The sequence below is a fragment of the Bos indicus genome, chromosome 4 (genome assembly GCF_029378745.1).
Source record: "Bos indicus isolate NIAB-ARS_2022 breed Sahiwal x Tharparkar chromosome 4, NIAB-ARS_B.indTharparkar_mat_pri_1.0, whole genome shotgun sequence".
NCBI classification, from domain to species: Eukaryota; Metazoa; Chordata; class Mammalia; order Artiodactyla; family Bovidae; genus Bos; species Bos indicus.
Genome location: NC_091763.1, coordinates 64931047 through 64953299, shown reverse-complemented (window position 1 = coordinate 64953299; position 22253 = coordinate 64931047). Strand labels below are relative to the sequence as shown.

General features: G+C 39.0%; 1 protein-coding gene across 7 annotated transcripts in view; it reads right to left on the bottom strand.

Moving 5' to 3' along the window:
• PDE1C (phosphodiesterase 1C) overlaps positions 1–22253 on the bottom strand; it is a 622941-nt gene that overhangs the window by 98706 nt on the left and 501982 nt on the right. For all 7 annotated transcript variants that reach the window (XM_070787864.1, XM_070787867.1, XM_070787865.1 and 4 more), the window contains 4 exons: positions 17314–17430; positions 13823–13963; positions 3487–3587; positions 482–610 (listed from right to left, as the gene is read on the bottom strand). In XM_070787864.1, coding sequence (XP_070643965.1) covers positions 482–610; positions 3487–3587; positions 13823–13963; positions 17314–17430 — 488 coding nt within the window. The remainder of the gene's footprint in view (positions 1–481; positions 611–3486; positions 3588–13822; positions 13964–17313; positions 17431–22253) is intronic.

The window sequence follows — 22253 nt, the reverse complement described above, 5'->3', positions numbered from 1 at the left end:
AGGTAAACGTTATTATAAATTTTCTATAAATTAAATTTTTAAAAGGTGTAATGGGGTTGAGTAGCTTCCTAAATGACAGATAGCTAATAAATGATTGTGTATTCAAACTCAGCTCTACCCAAGTAGAGCTTTGACAGAATTCAAAGGTGACAGAATTAAGTACTCATGATTATTTTAAAGTGTCAATTTCCTTAGCAAATTTTGAAAGATTTTTTTAAAGAAGTCCAATCAAAAATAAAATGACAAAAATATGTTAAATGAAAAAATTCATTTAAGATCAAAATACTAGTTTCTTAAGGTAACCAATAGCAAATATGTCCAAAGTGCCTACAATATATTTGAATATTTGTGTCAAGAAAAAAAAAGAGAAATAAACAGCAAGAAAAACTTCAGAGTATTATTTTCTTCAAAACAAGCACACTTCATCTCATCTCACCACTCCTTACCTGGCTTCCAAAACTCTCTTGTGGCTCATCCTTACCTCCAGTCATCCTTCGAGAGGTTGATCAAAATATTCATTTCCTCATCCTCCTGTAGAAGGCGATAGGCTGCACTTAAATGGTGATTTTCTAAAACAGACCTATCATTGTACAGAATCGCTGGGTCAGACCTGAACAGAAAGCCAAGAAAAATAATTTGGGATGTTGAACAGCTGAGATTTTTCAGGTAACTCTCCTAAAGATAGAAATACAACATCTTTTTATCCTATTTTAGCAATTAACTTGGCCCCATGTCCTTTATATCAATCAAAAAGCTAACACCAACACTACAATTTATCAATTGATGTTTGTATGGTATTGAAATGTCAATATATGGATATTATTTCACATGTGATATCCAACTTGAGAACTCTCTAAAAGTTATTCTATAATAAGATCTCAATTACCTGTAGTGGTAGCAAAGGTGATTTTTTGTTTTTAAATGCAGGTCATGTCAAACTTCCTTATATTTTCTGAAATGATTATTTTTATTTTATTCAATGAGAGAATGTGTTTATTTGTTTTAGTTGTAATTCTCTGAACACATACCACCTGGAAGGTACAGTTTGCAAGTTCTTTTGTTAGTAGCTTGATCTTAAAATTTTGCCATGTGAAAGTCATACATGGGAAGTTGAGAATAAAAAATATAAGGGTTATATGACAATTGTTAGTCGCTTCCTCAAACAGTTGAATGACACCAACATAGGGAGGTATACTATTTTAATACATTTAATTTAATGAAACTTTAGATTATTAGAGCTTGTTCATTTCTCATGAAGGAAACTGAGCCCCAGATATATACACTGAGAGTCTGCAGAGCTCCACAGTGGCTTTCAGGGTTTGAATAAAGGCAATGTATTCTGACACTTCAGCCATTTCCCCTCAAGATAACTTCCAAGTATCATTCACATTCCAAACTTTGGAATGTATGTAGAATACCTTGAAAGTGTTAGGCTCAACAGTCTGCCCATCGAAGAGCAAAGAACCTGGTCACATATTTACTTTCCTAAACAAGGATCTCAGAGGCAAAGATGCTATGGATAAAACTCAGTTAAAGAAGATGAAAGTTTAAATGTCATTCCAAACCAAGCTCAACTGAACCCTCTGGAATTTTCCCACTCCAGTGGAGATAACACAAAACAAGCAAATCCCGAGGAGGTGGAAGATCTAATCTTAACATCCATTGAGTAAGTAAGGCACCAATTGACGTGTATTTTGTGACATTAAGTTATTTTCTAACTACTGTAATTAAGCCATTTTCCTCTGAGTTGTGACTAGTTTTGACATTGCTCTCCAGCCAAGATCCAGGTACAAATGTTCCACCCACCTCTCTTCCTTCAGCAGGTGCTATTCACCTCCATCTCTGTCAAGGCTCCACTGGCAGATACCTATTAAACAGAGATGCTCTGTGGAATCCCTGTATTCAAAGGTCTTGCAACAAAGCTACAGAAAGCTGCTCCACAGCAGCTGAGACACTCTATGAGGAGGCAGAAAGCAGAAAATGAAGCATGTGGCTGAAGACCTTTTGTCCACTTCCATTCTATTGAAATGCCCTTCAAAACAAGAGATCGGATGATATTGTCTTCTTTTGTGTGCCCCATAATTAAGTGCTGGCTTCATTAAACACATGTAGAATGACTTAACAAACACAAATATATCTGGAGTGTGCACCTGCCTTTTTCAAGTGAAATCAGCAAGTATTTTAGCGTTAAACTCAACCCTCTCCACAATATTCTTTCTCTGTGTCTCACCGCCTTTTTCCAGTTCTACCTTCTTTTGATTTCTATGTCAAGATCCAATTAATCCTACTGTCAAGAGTCTCTCCAGTTCTACATCATTGTCATAAGAGAGGTTAAGTTCTTAGACCAGGAGAAGGCAGATAAGGTTTTACCCTAAACGGAAATGACAATTGACTGTACTGCTTGCCTGGAATTCTGTGCCGAGAGGAATACTAAAGACAAATCTGCAGTTTGGTAAGAAAAAAATTACCAAAATCGATTTGTGATGTCTGTTACAATGAAGAGGTTCTGAGGGAGGCACCCGGACCTATATTTAATATGCCCCACAGAAGTTTGTGTCTACCTGTGAAGCTCCTTACAGAGGGTGCAAAGTGGCCTACATGAGACCACCTAGCTCCCAAAGCTGTGTGTCGGGGAGTGACATACCCCCTGAATAGGGCAGAGATGAAATGAGGGAGGATGAGAAAAGCATCAGCAGAATCCCTGAGGTCAGAGGGTAAGATGGCTCTGCTATTGCTAATGTCAAGAGAATTACTTCAATCCTTGCCTGTCCTCCCTGATTTAGCCTACATGGTATCTGCACCTTTAATGTAAATTTTTTCACCTCCTATTAGAAATGGGTACAGTACGCATGGTTAGATGGCATCACCAACTCAATGGACATGAACTTGAGCAAACTCTGGGAGATAGTGGAGGACAGGGAAGCCTGATGTGCTGCAGTCCATGGGGTCACAAAGAGTTGGACATGACTTAGGGACTGAACAACAACAAAGAATATGCATAGCCCATACCTACATAATAGCTAGCACTGGACCAGAGAATAGATCTTCCCTGGTGGCTCAGGTGGCAAAGAATCTGCTTGAGATGCAAGAGACGTGGGTTCAATCCCTGGGTTGGAAAGATCCCTGAAGAAGAGAATGGCAACCCACTCCAGTATTCTTGCCTGGAGAATTCCATGGACAGAGGAGCCTGGTGAGCTACAGTTCACGGGGTCGCAAAGATTTGGACATGATTGAAGTGACTAAGAGAAGTATATCCATATTTAATGTGAATAACATAGGAGAATCAGGAGCAAATGGTTTCTTTAATTCTTAGGTTTTGATTGAAGCTGACCCAGCTGATCTCTTGTTATATAAGTTCATTTTATTTTTTCTTCAGAAACTCAAAATAGAGCCACCATGCAAAAGAAAGGTGGCTGCCCCTCTCTGACTTCCACACTCTATCCCTGACCCCTCTTGCCTCTTTTCCAAACATTTCAACATCCTCACCGGGTCTGAATGTGGAAATTGTTGGTGGTTCCGGTGTGCTCATAGTCATGGATGGCAGCTGAGAAGATTATAGCAAAGATCTCCAGCTCCGTCAGCCAGTTCTGAAAAGGAGATTACAGAGCAATTACATAATCTGCCTGCTTCTCAGACAAAGTCTCCAGCTTGCTGACAACACACCCACATTGCTGCCTATCCACCCTGCAGCTGGCAAGCTGTTGCCAAACACGCGTTTCTGACAGACAGAAATGGTTGTTTTTTTTTTTCCCTTCAGTAAGGAGACTGGGGAATGTGTGATTTGAAAACAGCCTGCATAGCACGGTTGAGGGAGCTAACTAGTAGGTTTTTTTTCTTTTTTTTCAAAGAAGCAAAAAATAATGAATGTGAGACTTTAACAGTTCTCATTCCATCCTTTACCAAATTTCAAATAAAGTTCCTGAGTAGACACAGAAAAACAATTTTAAGTTTCAACACAATACCAAAGCTAAGAGTAACAGATAACCTAGTGCTTATCCACTAGAAGATGGATAGTAGATACAGTGGAAAAACAACATTTGGTCTTCTGCCAAATAACGTTTGGTCTCTGGGTTGCAGTCCACCCATCTATGTTTGAAGAAACCTGTCCCCATCCATGTTACCAAAATTGGCTGTAGTTCAGTGGTCTTCAAAGTGTGTTCCCTGTAACAGTAGAGTTAGAATCACCTGGAAGATTGTTAGAAATGCAAGCCCTCACCCCAGTCCCACTGGGATCAGAAACTCTGGGTTGCAGCCCACCGATCTGTGTTATACTAAGCCATACAGATAATTATGATGCATGCTGAAGTTTGAGAACCACTGCTCTGTTTGAAGCTCCCTCGACTGACTTCTATTTCAGAGACTCTGGATTCACTGGTGCCTCCCCTCCCTTCTGTAAACCACACTGCCTGATGCCCGTAGGATGGAACATTTGTACTGTCAGCTCACCCTTTGGTATCACTGCTTACTTTTGTACTAGTTGAGTTAATGATTACAAGCTTCAGTGTGATTTATCTTAAATGCAATTTTGACAAATTGTACTTATTATTATAATTATATAATAAAATATGACCTAAACCAATAAAATATAAACACAAAAGGTTATGTCCATAGAAGTTCAATGCTTTGCACAGTCACTAAAAGAACTGGTGTCTTAATAGGTATGATCACTGGGAAACAGTAGAAAAAAATTATAAAAATTTAGGGAGATTCTGCACTCAGTTTTCTTCATGAAATCTTTAAGTTCCCATTCCTTTGAAGAAATAAAACTAGAAGTCTTAGACAGAGGCAGGGTTAAGGTATTGCAAATATGAGTACCTAAACTGGAAGAATTCAGAAAGCAGCCGGGGACTTCCCTGGTGGTCCAGTGGTTAAGACTCCACACTTCCATTGCAGGGACATGTGTTTGATCCCTGGTTGGGGAACTAGGACCCCTATGCCCCACAGTGAGGTCAAAAATTTTTTAAATAAGTAAATAATGTAATTGAAATTTAGTTTAAAAACGAAGGCAGCCTGGGTTCTCTATTAGATATCAGTGAATACAACATATTTATTTGATTTGTTAACAAAAATGATTTAAAAGCAAACAGGTTAATTTCTAATAATTCTCACTAACTTTTTCCCAATTAATTACTAATTTTGGTCTTCACCTAACTACTGAAATCATTGTCTTCTTTGAAGATAATAACTACACTGAACTACCAATTTTGGTGATGTGGATGGGGATAGGTTTCCTCAAACATCAGCAGGCACAAGGGAAAAACAAACAAACTACATATAACCTATGAAGAAAAGACTTCATAGTTAGGGAAGGAATGAGCACAGAAAAAAACTCAGGGAAAAAACTGTATTTTAAAAAATGACTTGTAGCAGAATGCAGCATGAAATGTCAGGAAACATTTTGGCATTCTTGATAATACATCTCAAAAAACCAAACTAACGCACCATGAACAAAAAGACGCAAGGAGAAAAGAGAATAAGGTGAAAAATCAACAAAATTAAATGAAAAAAAGTTGGCAAATAAAATCTTGACAGTGACAAGAAAACAGTAAAACTATCCTGAAAGCAACAAGGACATCCTCCTCAGGGTTAACACTTAAGGGAGCTTCCCTTTGTGTTCGCCTGTTTACACAAAGAAACTCATGCAATACACACAACTCCATATAGGTAGGTACTCTTCATCCCCACTTCATAGATGAGAAAACTGAGGCTAGGAGAGGTCCAGTAACTCACCCAAGGTCCCAAGGCTAGTCCTGAGACAAGCCACACACTTCAGAGTTCTTACTTTATATTCTCTAAGTCACTATTCCTTTGGGTCACTGTTTATATGTTTACTCAGTTTTTCATAAAATTGCATAGTTATGAATTTATATTACAAATATTCTTGATATTTTTCATTCACATATATTTTTCTTATTTTGGCAATGTCTTTCTTTTCCTCCCTAACACCCTGTCCCTGCTTATTTATCCTAACTTCCTCCACCTATCTCCCCCCCACCAACATATCTCTTTCTCCAAGCTCATGTCAAGTTAATAATTTAACATTTTAAGATAAGATTATGAATGGGAGACAGTGTACCAGCTGAATCACAGAGCCTCAGTTCAACCAGCAGAACGTGTCTAAATAACTACGCAATCACAGTTCTCACAAATATCAGTGTAACTCCTCTCCTTATCCAAATATACTGACAAAATTATATCTTAAGTATAACTTACTTCTAATAAATCAAAACCAACAACTATTAAATGAACATACAACAAACAATTAAACACATAATGAAGCCTGGACTGAGCAAGGATGGAATCAGGCATTTTCAGAATGAACAAACGTACCAGTGGCAAAAGCTGATTCATTGTAAGTAAGGAAATGATTCCCTTTAGTGGAGCAGGAAAGTGAAAGTGAAAGTGAAGGTCACTTAGTCCTGTCTGACTCTTTGTGACCCCATGGACTATATAGTCCATGGAATTCTCCAGGCCAGAATACTGGAGTGGATAACCTTTCCGTTTTCCAGGGGATCTTCCTGATCCAGGGATCGAATTGGGGTCTCTTGCATTTCAGGCGGATTCTTTACCAGCTGAGCCACAAGGGAAGCCCAAGAATACTGGAGTGGGTAGCCTATCCCTTCTCCAACAGATCTTTCTGACCCAGGAATTGAACCAGGGTCTCCTGCATTGCAGGCAGCTTCTTTACCAACTGAGCTGTGAGAGAAGCCCAGTGGAGCAGGAGTGAGGGTTGATTAGGGCCCTGTGATGACAGGCATTAAAAGCCAGGATGAAGAATACAAATCAGGTCTATTAGGCAGTGAAGTTTACATGCAAAAGATAATATGTTCAGCATGCTATTGAGAAAGAGATAGGAAAGCAGAGAGTACAAAGGAAAGAAGTAAGACCTCTACTTTTGGATTGAAAAGTCCTTATAGGATGAACAGATGGTATGGAACTAGAATCCTTACAGCTGATCAGCTCACTGAATGCAGGTGGCCACGAAGAGGTTGCAATCCAAAGGAGGTTGCATTAAAGATGATCCTGGAGGGACAGGGTTGGGAGCGAAGTGGGAAGGGGGGTTTACGATGGAGGGGACACATGTATACCTATGCAAATTCATATTGATGTATGGCAAAAACCATCACAACATTGTGAAGCAATTATTTGCCAATTAAAATAAACAAATAAATTTAAATTAAAAAAAAAATAAAGATCCTGACATTCCTAGCCTGAGTGGTTAAAAAAATGGTGGGTGGCATTAGAGGGTAGCATTATTGGAAACAGAGAGTGGGAAAAGCTATTTTGTGGGAAATATTCATATTTCAATATAGTTTCATATTTCAATATAGCTCAGATTTCCTTGCTTCATCCAAATTCAATACTGTCAATCCCAAAGGTTTATGACAAACCATAAGAAGTCAGAAATTTAATTCCCGCGATAATTGTATTCCAGATTTATCAAACTGTGACAAGGTGTGAGTAACAGACCTTTCCAGAATTTCCGTCTACAAAATATGAGTGTCCCAACTAATTCGACGACAGGGATGCCTTGCCAATGGGTAAAGGTGGATTTTGAATTATGTTGTGTATGACTCAGGAGAGCAAGCCCTGCTTGTTTGTGGGCTGGGAGTGGGGAACAAGTAGCGGGCTGTGAAAACCTGAAGGAAAAGACATGGATAATTTGTCATTGCCAGAGGAGACATTATTAGCAAGTTGTAACTTCAACAGGTGAACGACAGAGTTTCTTTAGTAGTCTGTTTCCATCTATCGGTTTTCTCTTGCTCCCTTAACTGATTACCACCCATGGAAGGCACACACTCCTATGGGTTCGGTAGGTCAGAAGCCATCATCGTGCGGCTGGATTTTCTGGTGAAGATCTCACAGGGCTGAACCAAGGCGTGGGCAGGCTATGTTCCTTTCTGGAAGCTCTGTGGAAAACACATTTCCAGGTGCCTTCAGGGCATTGGCAGAATTCATTTCCTTTCCATGCTTTCCACTTGGCACCTCCATCTTCAAGTCAGCAACAGCTGATGGAGTCCTGCTCACCTTCCTTCTGCCACATTTCTTTTTTTAAAGATTTTTTTTTTTTTTGATGTGGACTATTTTTAAAGTCTTTATTGAATTTACCACAATACTGCTTCTGTTTCCTTTTGGGTTTTTTTCGGCCATGAGGCATCTGAAATCTTAGCTCCCTGACCAGGGATCAAACCCACACCCCCTGAACTGGAAAGGGAAGTCTTAACCAATGATCCATCAGGGAAGTCCCCTGACACACTTCATGAGTTTTAAGGACTCATGTGATTACACTGGGCCCAACTGGAGAATCCAGGATCAACTCCCTATTTTAAGGTCCTCTGATTAGCACCCTTCTGTATCTGCAGAACCCCTTTTGCTATTTAATATAATGTATTAAAAAATGTGACATCAGAGGGCAGAGGTCATGGGGCCCAAAATTATACTGACCATAAACCCTAATAAAATTACTTAGCACTCTTTAACCAGGATGCTGTTTACATGTCCTTAGTGTGTCCCTTATAAATATGATAATGCCATTTATAATCAAAAAAACAAGATACACATTTCTCTTTTCTTAAAAAAAAAAGCAAAAGAAAAATTAATGGCACCTTGCCTAATAAAAGCAATCAATGGGACAAAGGATAGGCTTGGAGTTTGAAATCTTGTGATCTAACTCAAAAGCAGACTGGAGCTCGGAGTCTGATTCATATCTATTCAATCAACAACTCTTCAGTCTAATTCTGTTCAAGGATTTTCTCTTAGATGTGAGCAAAATCATGATGAAAAGATTCAAGCCTCACTAGGCATCTAGACTAAGCAATAATGAGTAATATAAACAGATTACAATGAGTAACACGGTGGATGCTGAAGCCCAGACATCGCTTTATCAATGGGATATTTTCATTCCCTATGTGTCTTATAGTTTATAAAACTGAAATGATTTCAACCATTTTCTCCCACTTGGTTTGTAATGAAAGGTTAGAGTCACAATATGCTCTCCATTCATCAGAATGCTTCCTACTGTTTTCGTAAGCTTGCAATGAAAGAAGTTTGTTTTGAGCTGCGTTTCTAAGAGAGAGTGGGCAGGAAGTAGTTTCTATATTTAAGAATTATTCTGAATATGGCCTGAATTGATAATGAAAATGCAATGGCAAATGAGCTCATTCAAGAATAGTATGCAGTACGTCATGATCATTGGCTGCTATGAAATAACATCTATGTTAATCTATGTTAATGATAACTTACATTAGCATAAGTGCTTGGGAGTTTTTCCAGATGGCTAAAAAGACTGCCTATGATTCACCTTTATGTCTCCATAGTACACTGAATGCAGTAGGTGCTAACTACGTATATGTCAAACAGATGATTTCAAAGTATATTTTCATATCCATTTTAATCCTCACCACACGAGCATACTAAGGTATAAGAATGTCAGGGCTTTTTTTTCGCCACCAGCATTGCAGAAGCATGGCTAAATATTAACATTTAAATGCATGAAGTATTTAAATGTTAGAAGTCAGACTGAGACCAAATCCTGGCTCTGCCACTGTATTAGTTTGCTACAGCTGATATATAAAAGCGTCACCAACCAAGCAGTTTAAATAACAGAAATTTATTTTCTCAGAATTATGGAGGCTAGTAGTCCAAGATGAAGGTTTTAGGAGGGTTGGTTTGTGGTGACAGCTCTTTTCCACCTTGCAGAGGACTCCCTTCCCCATGTCCTCACATGCTCTTTCCTCAGGGCATCTACATGTCTGTGTCTTAATCTTTTCTTATAAGGAATGCCCTTCATCTACCTAAATTACCTCTTTAAGTGCCCTATCTCCAAACAGAGTCACGTTCCGAGGCACTGGAGATTAGGGAAAGGGGACAAAATTCAGCTCATGACAGAGACTTGGCGATAGGACAACATTAACTCAGTGTGTTTCCTCCTATTTGCCCACTGGGTTTGTACCACTTTCTTGTTGATTTATATAATCTGGATCTTAATCCTTGATCTCTACATATGTTCCTCAAGTACTGACTTAATTACAGTGATTTTTTTTTTATCCTACAGGTTTTCATTTTCATGTACTCAAAATAATCAATATTTTGTTATATAACTCATGTTTTGAGGCTTGAGAAAGGATTTTCTTTTTCAAGGTTATAAACATAACTTCATATTTTCTTCTAATATAATCAAAAATTTATGCTCACATCTTTAATTCATTTGTCTGATATTTGGTGAATGATTTCAAGTAGGATAAAAACCATTGCTTTTTTTTTCCCCCCAAATGAACTGTCCCCCAAACATTTTCGGAACCAAGTAATTTTCCCTCTACTAGTGTTTTCTATAGACGGGTCCTCACTTTCTCACCTGCAGGTCTGTCCTTGTCATACGTCAGTCCATGTTCCATCCCCAGCAAACCACGGGGACTGATCCTGACAAGGGCACCAATGACTCCCAATGTTGCCAAAGGCAGTGGTAGCTTCTCTGTCCTCATCCCACTCAACCTTTCAGCAAGTTGCACACAAGTCACAGCTCTCCTTTGGAGCTCTTTTCCTTGGCTTCCATAACCTCACACTGTCATGGGTTTTGTCCCAATGATACTGGCTACTCTTTTTCAGTTACTATTGTTGGCTCTAATTCTTTGTCCTCATTTTATTGTTTTTGCACACACCATTTTTGAAATATATATTATAGTTGTAAATGATCTGGATGAACAAGGGCCATATAAAATCTCCAAGGCCGAGTTTCTCAAAAAAATCTCAAGTTACTTTGAATGTTAATTGAGTGGTTAATCAAATGATATCCTCTAAAGGAAACTATCCAAACTAAAATGGTGAAGTAATGAGCTCCATTTTAAACTTTAGACTGCTCCAGGACTCACTTCACAGTGCCTCTGTTTCTCTATTCACACCCTTTCTTTAGACCATGTCATCTGGTTTCATGTCCTTAAATAATATTGATATGCCCCTGAGAGCCTAATCTCCTTGTCCATCCCTGACTCCTCCCCAGAACTCTAGACCTCTTTGGTTTTCTTCCTGCTTAACATCTCCACAATGATATCTCATAAAGATCTTAAATTCAACATGTCTGAATCAAAACTCTTGACTCCCCTTCCCTGAAAGCTTCTCTCATCAACCTTGTTTATCCAACCAAAAATCTAATCTGTCCTCTTGATTCCCTTCCTTAGTATCTGAAATCCTTTTATACCATCCAATTCTTTCAAGTCTACCTCAGCAACAGGACATTTGGTCTCTATACCCCAGGAAGGTCCTTTCTCGTCCAAACTACCATCATCTTTCCAGGAGACTTCTGCACACTCTTCCAACATGATGCCTCAAGACCCATTCTTCACAGTAATCCTTGTCTAGCCTTTACCAGATCATCACACTCCCATGGCAAAATGCTTTAACTGGCTCACACTGCACTTAGAATAACACTGAGACCCATTAGCCAAGCCTACAAAGCCAACTTGGTCTGTACGTTACATTCTCATGATTTTTTATTTTATAACTGGAAGTGCGTACAATTGACTCCCTCCAGTCATGAGGAAGTTGACTAATCCTGCCCTAATTCCACTGGCATACCTTCCTTCAGCTCTTAGCATGACTCAAGCCTAAAATCACAACTGTCTCAGATTAAATATTACTTCTGGAAAGATGCCTTTCCTATCTAATAAAACTTAATTTACCCTGTGTGGGTCCCCTGTTCTAATCCTCTGCAGAATACTAGCGATATTTTCTTCTTTACTTTTTCATTGGTCTTTTACCTGTAACTTCTTACCAGAATGCAAGTTCTCTAAGAGCTACAATGCACCCTCATCCTCTTATAAAGTACGTGGCACATAGGTAAGTGCTCAATCGATATTTGGGTTCAGTTTTTAAAACTTCAATCAATTCCATGGATATATTTGTCTACTTTTGCACACTGTATACACTGCTTTACTATAGCTTTAGCAGATATTTTAACATCTAGTAGAGTAAGAACTACCCCATCACACACACTGTCTTTTTCAAAAGTGTTTTTTCTATGGTTCTTAAATATCTATTTTACGTAAATTTTAGACTCAGCTTATTATTTTGTATGCTAAATCCTTTCAGAATTTTTACTGGTATTGCTCTGAATTTATAAAGATGAGTTTGAGAAAAATTAACATCTGTTTCATATTGAGGCTTTCAATTAAAAACATGGTATATTTCTTCACTTATTTAAACATTATTTTCGTGCCCTTTAATTTCAGTTTCCTTTTCATTAATTTTGAAGTTCTTCATGGGTAATTTGTAGGTTTTTTAAAAACTGTTGGGAATGTATGTTGGGAAACAGTGTATAAGACAGTTACTTTATCCATATCTTACTAAGCCTTTTACTTGATCTAATAATTTATAGGGTTTTGGGTTTATTTTTGACAGATCATCAAATTATTTTCATAGAAAGCTTCTTCAATTTTTGCAGATACCATATTGCACTGATTGAGAATCTCCAGAAAAGTGCTCACTAGCAATATTAATGTTGGATTCCTGTTTTGCTCCTTGATTTCATAGAACCACCATAAACTGATATCTGCTCTAAATTTGGGGCAAAAACCCTTTATCATATTATACAAGGTTCCTATGTAGAGTTTCTAAAATTTTTAAAACACCTTTTTATATACTGTTTTTATAATTGACTTTATAATAAAGAAAACATGAAAACTGCTGAGAGGTTAAGGGCAATCTTACAGAGTTTAAATAAGAACAATTCCTAACTGTTGAGCTTTCTTTATGAGATAGAGAGAGCATTCATACTTTTGATACTGTATTCCCAACTGTCACAGTACTTCCACAAGACAGAATATTTTTCACAATTTTAGAAATGAGGAAATCTTGACTCAGAGATTCAAGCAATTTATCATAGGTCACAAACCTAATAAGCAATTATGTAAGGATTTATACCCAACTATATCTAGCTCCAGAGCCCACACTCCTCCCACTGTATTCCACATTTAATATGAGATATTAGACCAAGCCTCTCAACATGCCCTAGCAGAAAAGATAACAAATGTGTACTGGGTTTATGGGTTAATTAATAACCACACCCCCTAAATGTCTATCCCAATGTCAATTGTGAAGAAGATTTCAAAGTAAAAAGGCATAAAGATTTACTACAGAGATCTAACTGTCACTAACAGCAGTGTCTTTAAAATGAATAGTTTATATTAAGGCAAAGAGGGCAAGAAGTACATGACAAAATTGAGTAGGTTTGTTAAAACAATGAGTTATAGATCAGAGATTCAAAAATATCTAAAGAGCTAAAATGTTGGATCAAAGCAAGAAATTTCCAAATGGTTAGAGGTGAAGCTTGACCTTTAGGTTCGAAAAAATCAAATGCACATAATAAATAAGATGGGAATAACCACAGCCCTTGTAAAAAAGATCTATTGGTTTAAACCAAAAGCAAATTGTGTATAATATGATTCCCGAGTATATTCAATTCAATTTCAGCATGCATGGATATCAATGTGATTGAACACAGCAAGAGATTAATAGTACCACTCTCTATATCTGGAAATGCATATTTAGTTATAGAAATTATATTTAATTTGGCCATAGCCTAGTAAGGATACAAGTTACTACCGGATTTTTTTTTTTTTTCATCAAGTCCAGGATGCAGAAAAAGTCACAGGCAATAAGGAATTCCAACACTCTCCATGATTGGGTTAGATAATTATTGGGGAATAGGAAGTCTGTAAAACAATACATTTCTTGCGGGCTAAACCTCACCAGAATAGAAACAGCCTCCAATTAAAAACAAAAGTCACCGTCACATCTTTGTGTAATCTGAGTTCCTATCTGTACTTACTGCTACTCCCGTCTTATAGAGAAGGTAATGCACAGTCTGTGTGACGTCAGCAGCGTGCATCAAATTATGGTAAGGATTTTTGTGCTTGCTGTATCCCACTTCCAGGGCCTCCACAAATGAGACAAGTGCAGAAATGGGGATCTGAAAGAGAGTGGCAAGGTTAATTGGCTAGTGATTTAGTAGCTTTGAGAGACCAAAAAAGTCTAAGGTATTCTAGCTACTTCTTTCTGAAAGCATTAAAAGAGCACACAAGGACACAAGAATTTTTCAAAGTTAATGAAAATCACTGAACAAAGTATTGGATAATTTGAAAATAAAACAGGAAGTCTCTGGTCTGCCCTGCAAATTGTTCTTTGTTCTCCAGTTCAGAGGCCCAGGGTAATGACAGGATCATCTCAAGGCCATTGAGGGCAAAAGGCAGATGTTCACTTAAATCTCAGACAAAGGTTCAAGTCTTTGTTTGTTAAGAAATAAATGAACAAATACTATGCAGCATCTTATTTACTTGTGGGAAAACATAAAGTACACAAAGATTTAAGTTATAAAAAGATTGTAAAACAAATGCAAGCCTTCTGAAAACGGCACCCTTTAGAAGGAATGATGGGTACACTGGACAGTTGAGAAAAAAAAACAAACTACAAATGATAGTCTGTTCTATAACAGAAACAAGTTGTGTTCTTGTGTGTATTACTTGGCAACTTATTATTATGCTCAGTCGCTCAGTTGCATCCGACTATTTGCAACCCCATGGACTGTAGTTCATCAAGCTCTTCTGTCCATGGAATTCTCCAAGCCAGAACACTGGAGTGGATTGCCATTTCCTACTCCAGGGGATCTTTCCAACCCAGGGATCGAACCCCTGTCTCTAGCGTCTCCTGCATTGGCAGGCAGATTCTTTACCAGTTGCGCCACCTGGGAAGCCCAACTTACTGGTGCCTTGCAATCTGGAAAAATATTTCCAGTTATCCTAGCTGCTTTCTGTCTCAAATATGGGTAATATACATACCTTCTTTTTCTATTTGGCAGAAAGTGAACAACTGCAAAATGCCTATACAAAATAAGGGGCCTTGGAAAACATTCATTGTATTAGTTTTCTGGATCAATTCCTTGGTTTAGGGTAGATTATCAATTGTAAGATTGGGGGAAAAATAAAGTATGTGTTCCAGGAGACTAGAAATCACATTCATAAGAAAAAAATAAGTGCTTCATGAGAATCCGTATTATGTTCTTCCTTGGGAACATTGCTCCATATTTACTATCTGTGGATTAAAAAAATTTAAATATAGCCTTTCAGATGTGAGAGATTAATTCATTATCTTTTTAAATTGAAGATCCAATGAACTTAGATTCTTTGAGCTGTTCATTGGCGAGCTATGGGCCACTGAAATGCTAGATAAAGGTGTGTGCATGTGTACTGGAGCTTCTTTTGAGGTCTTGAGCATCCACTGGATCTTTAAACAGGCTTCTTTCTAATTTATTTTAATAAATAGCAGAAACAAACAAAATTCCCCAAAATAGATAAAACAAAATTTTTGAAAAACAATTTCTTTGTCAAGTCTCCAAGACTCTGAAATTACTAGTCTATTTCATTCAGATTTGTTTTTATTCTTTTCCAATCTATAATATTTCTATTTTAAAAACATAAGCCTTAAAAGCCTGCAATTATGCATCAGTTTGATGATGGGAGTGTCCAATGAGACCAGTTCATGTCCCATTCTCCACTGGCTCAGTCAGTGAAAGATCTGCCTTTTGATCTTATGAAATGAACCACAGTAATAGATCAAGAGAAATATGACTCTCCCCCACCATCCTCTTCCTCAAGCTATCTGAATACTGTTTTGTTGTGTTTTGTTTTCATCTTCCAGCATGTATGCCTGACAAAATAAAACCCAAGACATTAAGCTGACAGGATGAAAACTTTATTCCAGGACAGGGGCCAATAAAATGGGATTGGTCCCGACTCCTAACCCATCATCGCCCTCCTCCTCTTTGATCGTGACCAGTAGCTCCTAAACAAGAAGAGAATGAAATGAGTTTCGGGTGGAGAGAGAGGAAACTTGAAAAAGTGGCCATTTACTCTTTCTCCTTAATATAAGGGACTTTAAAAGCAAATCCAGGATTCCTGGTGGGCATGAGTGGAGCATGAGAGCTCTATACTCCCCTCTAGCAGGTTGTCCATCCAGCCCTTGCCAAGCTGCCTAGCATCCATCTGGAGGTTGTAACATGGCTAGTCCTCCTGCTCACCACCTCTGCTGGTGCCTAGAATTCTTCTGAAATCCTGAAACCTGTCCATGATGTGACTAAGTCTTGCTTCAAAATGTTCCTTACACAGAGGTAAGTGTGAATGATGCCAGTTCTTGAGAACTAGAGTTAGGTGGGGATCATATAACTTTGGGTAGACCTGATGTTTGACCAGGTATTTTGTAATACACCACTGGAAATTTTGTTGTAAGAAAGCATAAGATTCATAGTTATTGCTCTTATTGAAATCATTGGACTGGCATAGTGAGTTCTATCCCTTCTAGGAAAGCAATGTCTTTTCCCAGATGGGATCGTCACAGAAAGGTAAAGGTCATTGCTCAAGGTCACATAGCTACTGGGTCAGAACTGACATCAGGATCCAGGTGATCTCCTGAATCTCATTCTAGTGTCTGGTCTACCAGACATGGTATTAGCCTTTGAGTGTCAAACAGGCTTCTGATGCAAAAGAAATTAAAGACCATTGTCATAAAGTGCTAATAACTATGTAATAAACACACTCCCAAATGTGCAGTCCTTAGGAAAGTGATAAAGAATCATGCTGCCCAGACAAATTGATACTTTATACAGAAAAAGACCTGCTTCCGGAGACTCATTCGTTGATGAGAGAAATGTGAGGGGCATGATACGGCAGTGCCAGCAGATAAAGCTCGGGTTCTCTAGAGAATAGGACCCCACCTCCAGAATCTGTGGAATTAGAAGGCTGAGGAGGTGGAACACTGGAATGGGCTCATGCTCTTAAAGTTGAAGAATTAATTTAAAACATAAATGGCTGGGAAATATCAATGATCTATCATAGATGATAAGTGAGAGTATTTGTGTGAATTTGAGCCAAGTGGCCGAAAGAGAAGTTCATGGAGACAATAAATGCACACTCTATCTCCATTCCTGTCTCCTTGCTGGTGGTGGTCATTAGTACACAGAGTCTGGCTGAAAGGAGAACTGTAGGCAGAGCAGGCAGGTAGGTCTGGTTCAGACTTCCAGCTGTACTTCTAGGAAGACTGGGATCTAAATAGGTGGCTCCAGTCTCTCCCTTGTTGATGAGCTCACCAGGCAAGGGAATAATGAAAGCTCCCCTCAGTGTGGAGTCTGTGGCAGTGGCTTTCTGAACATGTCACCCCAGAGCGGCTTTCAGTCTACATTAGAAGGATTCTCTTGGTCTTAGCCCAAAAGTCCTGCAAGGCTGGACAAATATGTGCAGTTGTTTTGTTTTGTTTTAATTAGACACTGACCTTGAAACGGCTGATCAGATCATATCGAGTGAGTAACTCATAGAAAATGAATTTCAGTGCATGGTCCCCACTGGCTTCATTGAGGGAAAAGACATCAAAGGACCACTTGTCCACATCCTACAGGTCAGGGCAGAAAGAAAGAATTCATTAGTTGATAACCACTTACACTTATCTCCCTACTTTGGGGTTAGCCTGTAGCCCTAACTTGGTAATTCACAATCTAAGACTCTAATACTGTTTCCCCTCTCAAACTTTTTCCAATATGGCAATCCTACATAGCATTTGCTGATAAAATATGAAATAGCCTTATTAGTAATAACAAGAGCTATAATTTACTGGGTACCTACCTAGGCATTATGATCAATGATAAATACATAACTCATCCTGAAGACAAGTCTGCTGCTGCTAAGTCGCTTCAGTCATGTCTGACTCTGTGCGACCCCAGAGACGGCAGCCCACGAGGCCACCCCATCCCTGGGATTCTCCAGGCAAGAACACTGGAGTGGGTTGCCATTTCCTTCTCCAATGCATGAAAGTGAAAAGTGAAAGTGAGGTCGCTCAGTTGTGTCTGACTCTTTGTGACCCCATGGACTGCAGCCTACCAGGCTCCTCCCCATGGGATTTTCCAGGCAAGCGTACTGGATTGGGGTGCCACTGCCTTCTCCGAAGACAAGTCTAGTGGTAGGTATTATCAGTCATATCTCACAAATGAGAAAACTGAGAAGTTAGCTAATTTCCCTAAGATTCATAGAAGGCAAGTGTTAGGAATACATGTGGGGCAAAAACACAAACACATGTTCAACTGAAGTTTAAACTCAGGTTCTTTCCATTAACCTTCCATTGCAGCTGCTGCTGCTGCTAAGTCACTTCAGTTGTGTCTGACTCTGTGCGACCCCATAGATGGCAGCCCACCAGGCTCCCCCATCCCTGGGATTCTCCAGGCAAGAACAATGGAGTGGGTTGCCATTTCCTTCTCCAGTGCATGAAACTGAAAAGTGAAAGAGAAGTCGCTCAGTCGTGTCTGACTCTGCGACCCCATGGACTGCAGCCTACCAGGCTCCTCCGTCCATGGGCTTTTCCAGGCAACAGTACTGGAGTGGGTTGCCATTGCCTTCTCTGAACCTTCCACTACTTCTGCTGAATTCCAAAATTTTAATTGACTTCACAATAACTTTCCTACCCCTAACCAACCCTGTGATACCATCTACTGACTTCCTCTTAGTCCATTGTGGAGAATGTTAATGCACTTAAAAGTGTTCAGAAACTTGCATGATGAAGAATGCAAAACAATGTGTCACCTCAAGAATCTAATCTGCTAAGCTGAAACCAAGGACAAAGCCTTCATTTCACGGGATGGAAAAATGTTATCACTTCTGGAGTCACTGATCTGAGGACCGAGTCCTCAAATCTGTAAGTCACTTTACTGGAAAATATAAAACTAAGAGCTAAGCTGAACACACTCCTCACACTCTACTCTTAAAGTTCAGAGTTTTATTTGTCCATAAAATAGTGACTTCAAAATATAGGTAAACACTGTCAAATATGTCTTTGACTTATATATAGCTACTTGTGGATGTTATAAACAAAGGCTGCTTAAGAAATAATTAAAGCAATAGTCATTTGGTTTCTCAGCATATCAAGAGTTTTATTTCAGTGATTAAGGAAAGTGTACTGCCGTGAGCATGCCAATAAGGATGCATGTGAGACCACACTGAACCTAAGCTAGGTGTCAGATGGTCTCCTGGAAGAGATCTTGGCTTTCAGAAACTGCTGGACCCATTGACTCCCACATCAGCCTTCACTGCATTCCAACATCATCTATCCATCCCAATCCTGTTCCTCTCCAAAGATCCCAGTCATGAAGATCACCCTGAGATCATGAAGGGTCTCTCTCATGGACACCAGGGCACAGGGAAACCAACTGTATATAGGGAAAACCAAACATTCCCAGAAAGGTTTCAAACAGATTGTTTCAATTCACATTTAGTAGTAAACCTCACCTTAGCATTCAATAATTTCTCCTCCATTATAAAAAGTAAAGAGCCACAAGGGCTAAACATTTTCTGTGCCAGGCACAGTAGGAACTGTTGATACACATTTGCAAACCCTTATAACCCTAAAAACTTTCTCCAGTTTCATAGATGGCCACCCTAGAGAGATGAGATGAAGTGTCTAATGCCAATACCAGGCAATAATTCCACTGATGCCCCAGTGATAGCATTACTGACAGATGACATTGTAAACTCAGTGAATATGTGCTGTGACCCAAGCCTTAGGCCCTAAATACCCCCAAGAGTGCCTAGGCCACAGACAATGGAGCCATTTAAGATTAATCCAAGACCCAAGGTTCACCTTTAAAGTGAAAGTTGCTCAGTTGTGTCCAACTCTTTGTGACCCCATGAACTATACAGTCCATGGACTTCTCCAGGCCAGAATACTGGAGTGGGTAGCCTTTCCCTTCTCCAGGGGATCTTCCCAACAAGGGGTCAAACCCAGGTCTCCTGCAATGCAGGCGGATTCTTTACCAGTTGAGCCACAAGGGAAGTCCAAGAATACTGGAGTGGGTAGCCTATCCCTTCTCCAGCAAATCTTCACAACCTAGCAATCGAACAGGGGTCTCCTGCATTGCAGGCAGATTCTTCACCAACTGAACTATCAAGGAAGCCCTAAGGTTCACCTTGGCTACCAAAATTGGCACTGTCATATGACAGCCATTGTCTAGCTAATAGTCCTAAAGAAAAGTCCACTGACAACTCAGTAGGTAGGAAAACATTTGGACACATCTGACTATTTTTAATCCTCTTCACTTAAATGAATTAAAGAAGAAAAAAAGCTATCACTGGAAATGAAGAGATAATCATAGTAAAAAGTCAAGATTTATTCTGAATATTAGACCTTAGAGAAACAGAAGGATGGATACTGTGAGAAACGGTGAGATGGATAGTCTCTCTAGCCCCTCATTTTTGGGAGACTTTAGCTCATATTCTCAAATTTCAGTGTTCTTTAGAACCACCTGGGGTGCTCAGAAAAACATGTTGATTCTTTGGTGGAGGATTCTGAAGAATCCTGGCTTGTGGCCTGGAATATGCATTTTAACAAGCACCTAATTTAACTGCCTTAAACCAATCTTCTCTTCTTAGCAAATTTGGCCCAAGCACTAGTCCTGTGAATTTCCTATTAGTCTAACGTGAAGGAAGCCTGAACCTCCTCATTTCCTCCCACTTTAAACCTGGAGTCTGTCCAGGGTGTCTCTTCCTGAGTCACACAGCATATGCCCTTCTAAAGAACAGCACAATTCTCCATTTCTGATAACCGCACCTTAGAAGATTAGAGATAAAACCACCCAAATTAGAAGTTAGTATTCACTGCATGGAAACAAATAAAAAGAATAAAAGTGCAGCATATTTCAAATTTAGAGATTGGTGGTGGCTAATTATTCTCTTCCTTAAATGTTATTTTGTGCTATGTTCTTACATTAATCACAAAGGTTAAGATGACAGTAGCAGGATGATTATTTTATTAATTGTATTCTCTCAGGCTTTTGGGAAATTTTCTGTAACAGAAGAAAACAATAGCGATTCCATATAAATTGCTGGCAGCGGAGTGAAAAATAACCTTTTTCTAATAACCACTATGTAAAAAAAAAAGAATCTATGTCATCTCTCCAGTTCAACTCCAATCCACTGAAAATAAAACCAGAGTCTAGGGACACAGAAAAATATTACATTGTAAAAAGGTCTTGAACTTCCACAGTAAACAGAGCATACAACCAAGAGAAACAAGAGCTTTAGCCTTCAGCACGTATTAGCAAAGGTGTGGAGAAGGGCAGCAATTCAGAGTTAGTATTCATTCTGAATCATCAAGGTAACTTTCCCCTCCAAAAGACAACATGTGTGCTTCTGAGAATTACTTTTCCCCAAGCATAAAATAACAATTCACGCACATCACAGGTTGTTTCACATTTCTTCAGTCATTCTGTATAGAAAAGAAGCTCCAATTTGTAAGAAATATTTTCATAAATTTCTTAGTACCCATATAACCACCTGTATTTATTTTCACGATAAAGGAAGAAATTAAGGATAAAAGATGCTTTTAACATTCCTAAGACTTTCACTGAAGGTTTCAGATTCAATTATGAAAATCAATGCAACTTCACAGTGGGTGTTATGAAACATCAGATCTTATAAAGTGGTTTCACAGATTAAATAAGAAATGTTGCTGTGAATTATACAATGATTTACTAAGCATTAGAGTTGGGGTTGTAGAGGAGGGAGAGAAAACATGTGTCTTCTTGCTGTATCTTTCCTGAGCACCCTTCCTGTCCTAGATGACTTGACAAGAGACAGAAAATGGTGAACTGAGAATCTGAATACAGAGTTTCCCAAAGTCAGCTAGTGAATGTCCCTGAGACAAGAGAAAGGGAATCAAACTGGCCCTAAAGAGCTCTTTTTTGACATTAAATTGATCTGATTCTGCGAATAGGGAATTTAAATTATCTTCTGAAAATTCTATCAGGGATACACTTTTCAGGTTTCAGAGAAAGATTAAAATATCTTTGTAGTTGCTCTTCGGCCATTAAGTCATGTCTGACTCTCTGCAGCCCCATGGACTATAGTCTGTCAGGCTCCTCTGTTCATGAAATTCCCCAGGCAAGAATACTGGAGTGAGTTGCCATTTCCTTCTCCAGGGGATCTTCCTGGACCAAGGATCAAACCCATGTCTCTTGCATTGGCAGGTGGATTCTTTACCACTGAGTCACCAGGGAAGCCTATTTAATGAGAGTCAGAATGTTGGAACCTCTTTGACTAAGCTGACATGACTCCGTGTGTAGGTACCAGGCAATGTCAACCAGTTCCGTGATCCTGGGCCTTAGCACAGCCCCTAAATTTAAAAGACCAGTGAGCCTGAATCTACACACATACAAAAATACATCTACACAA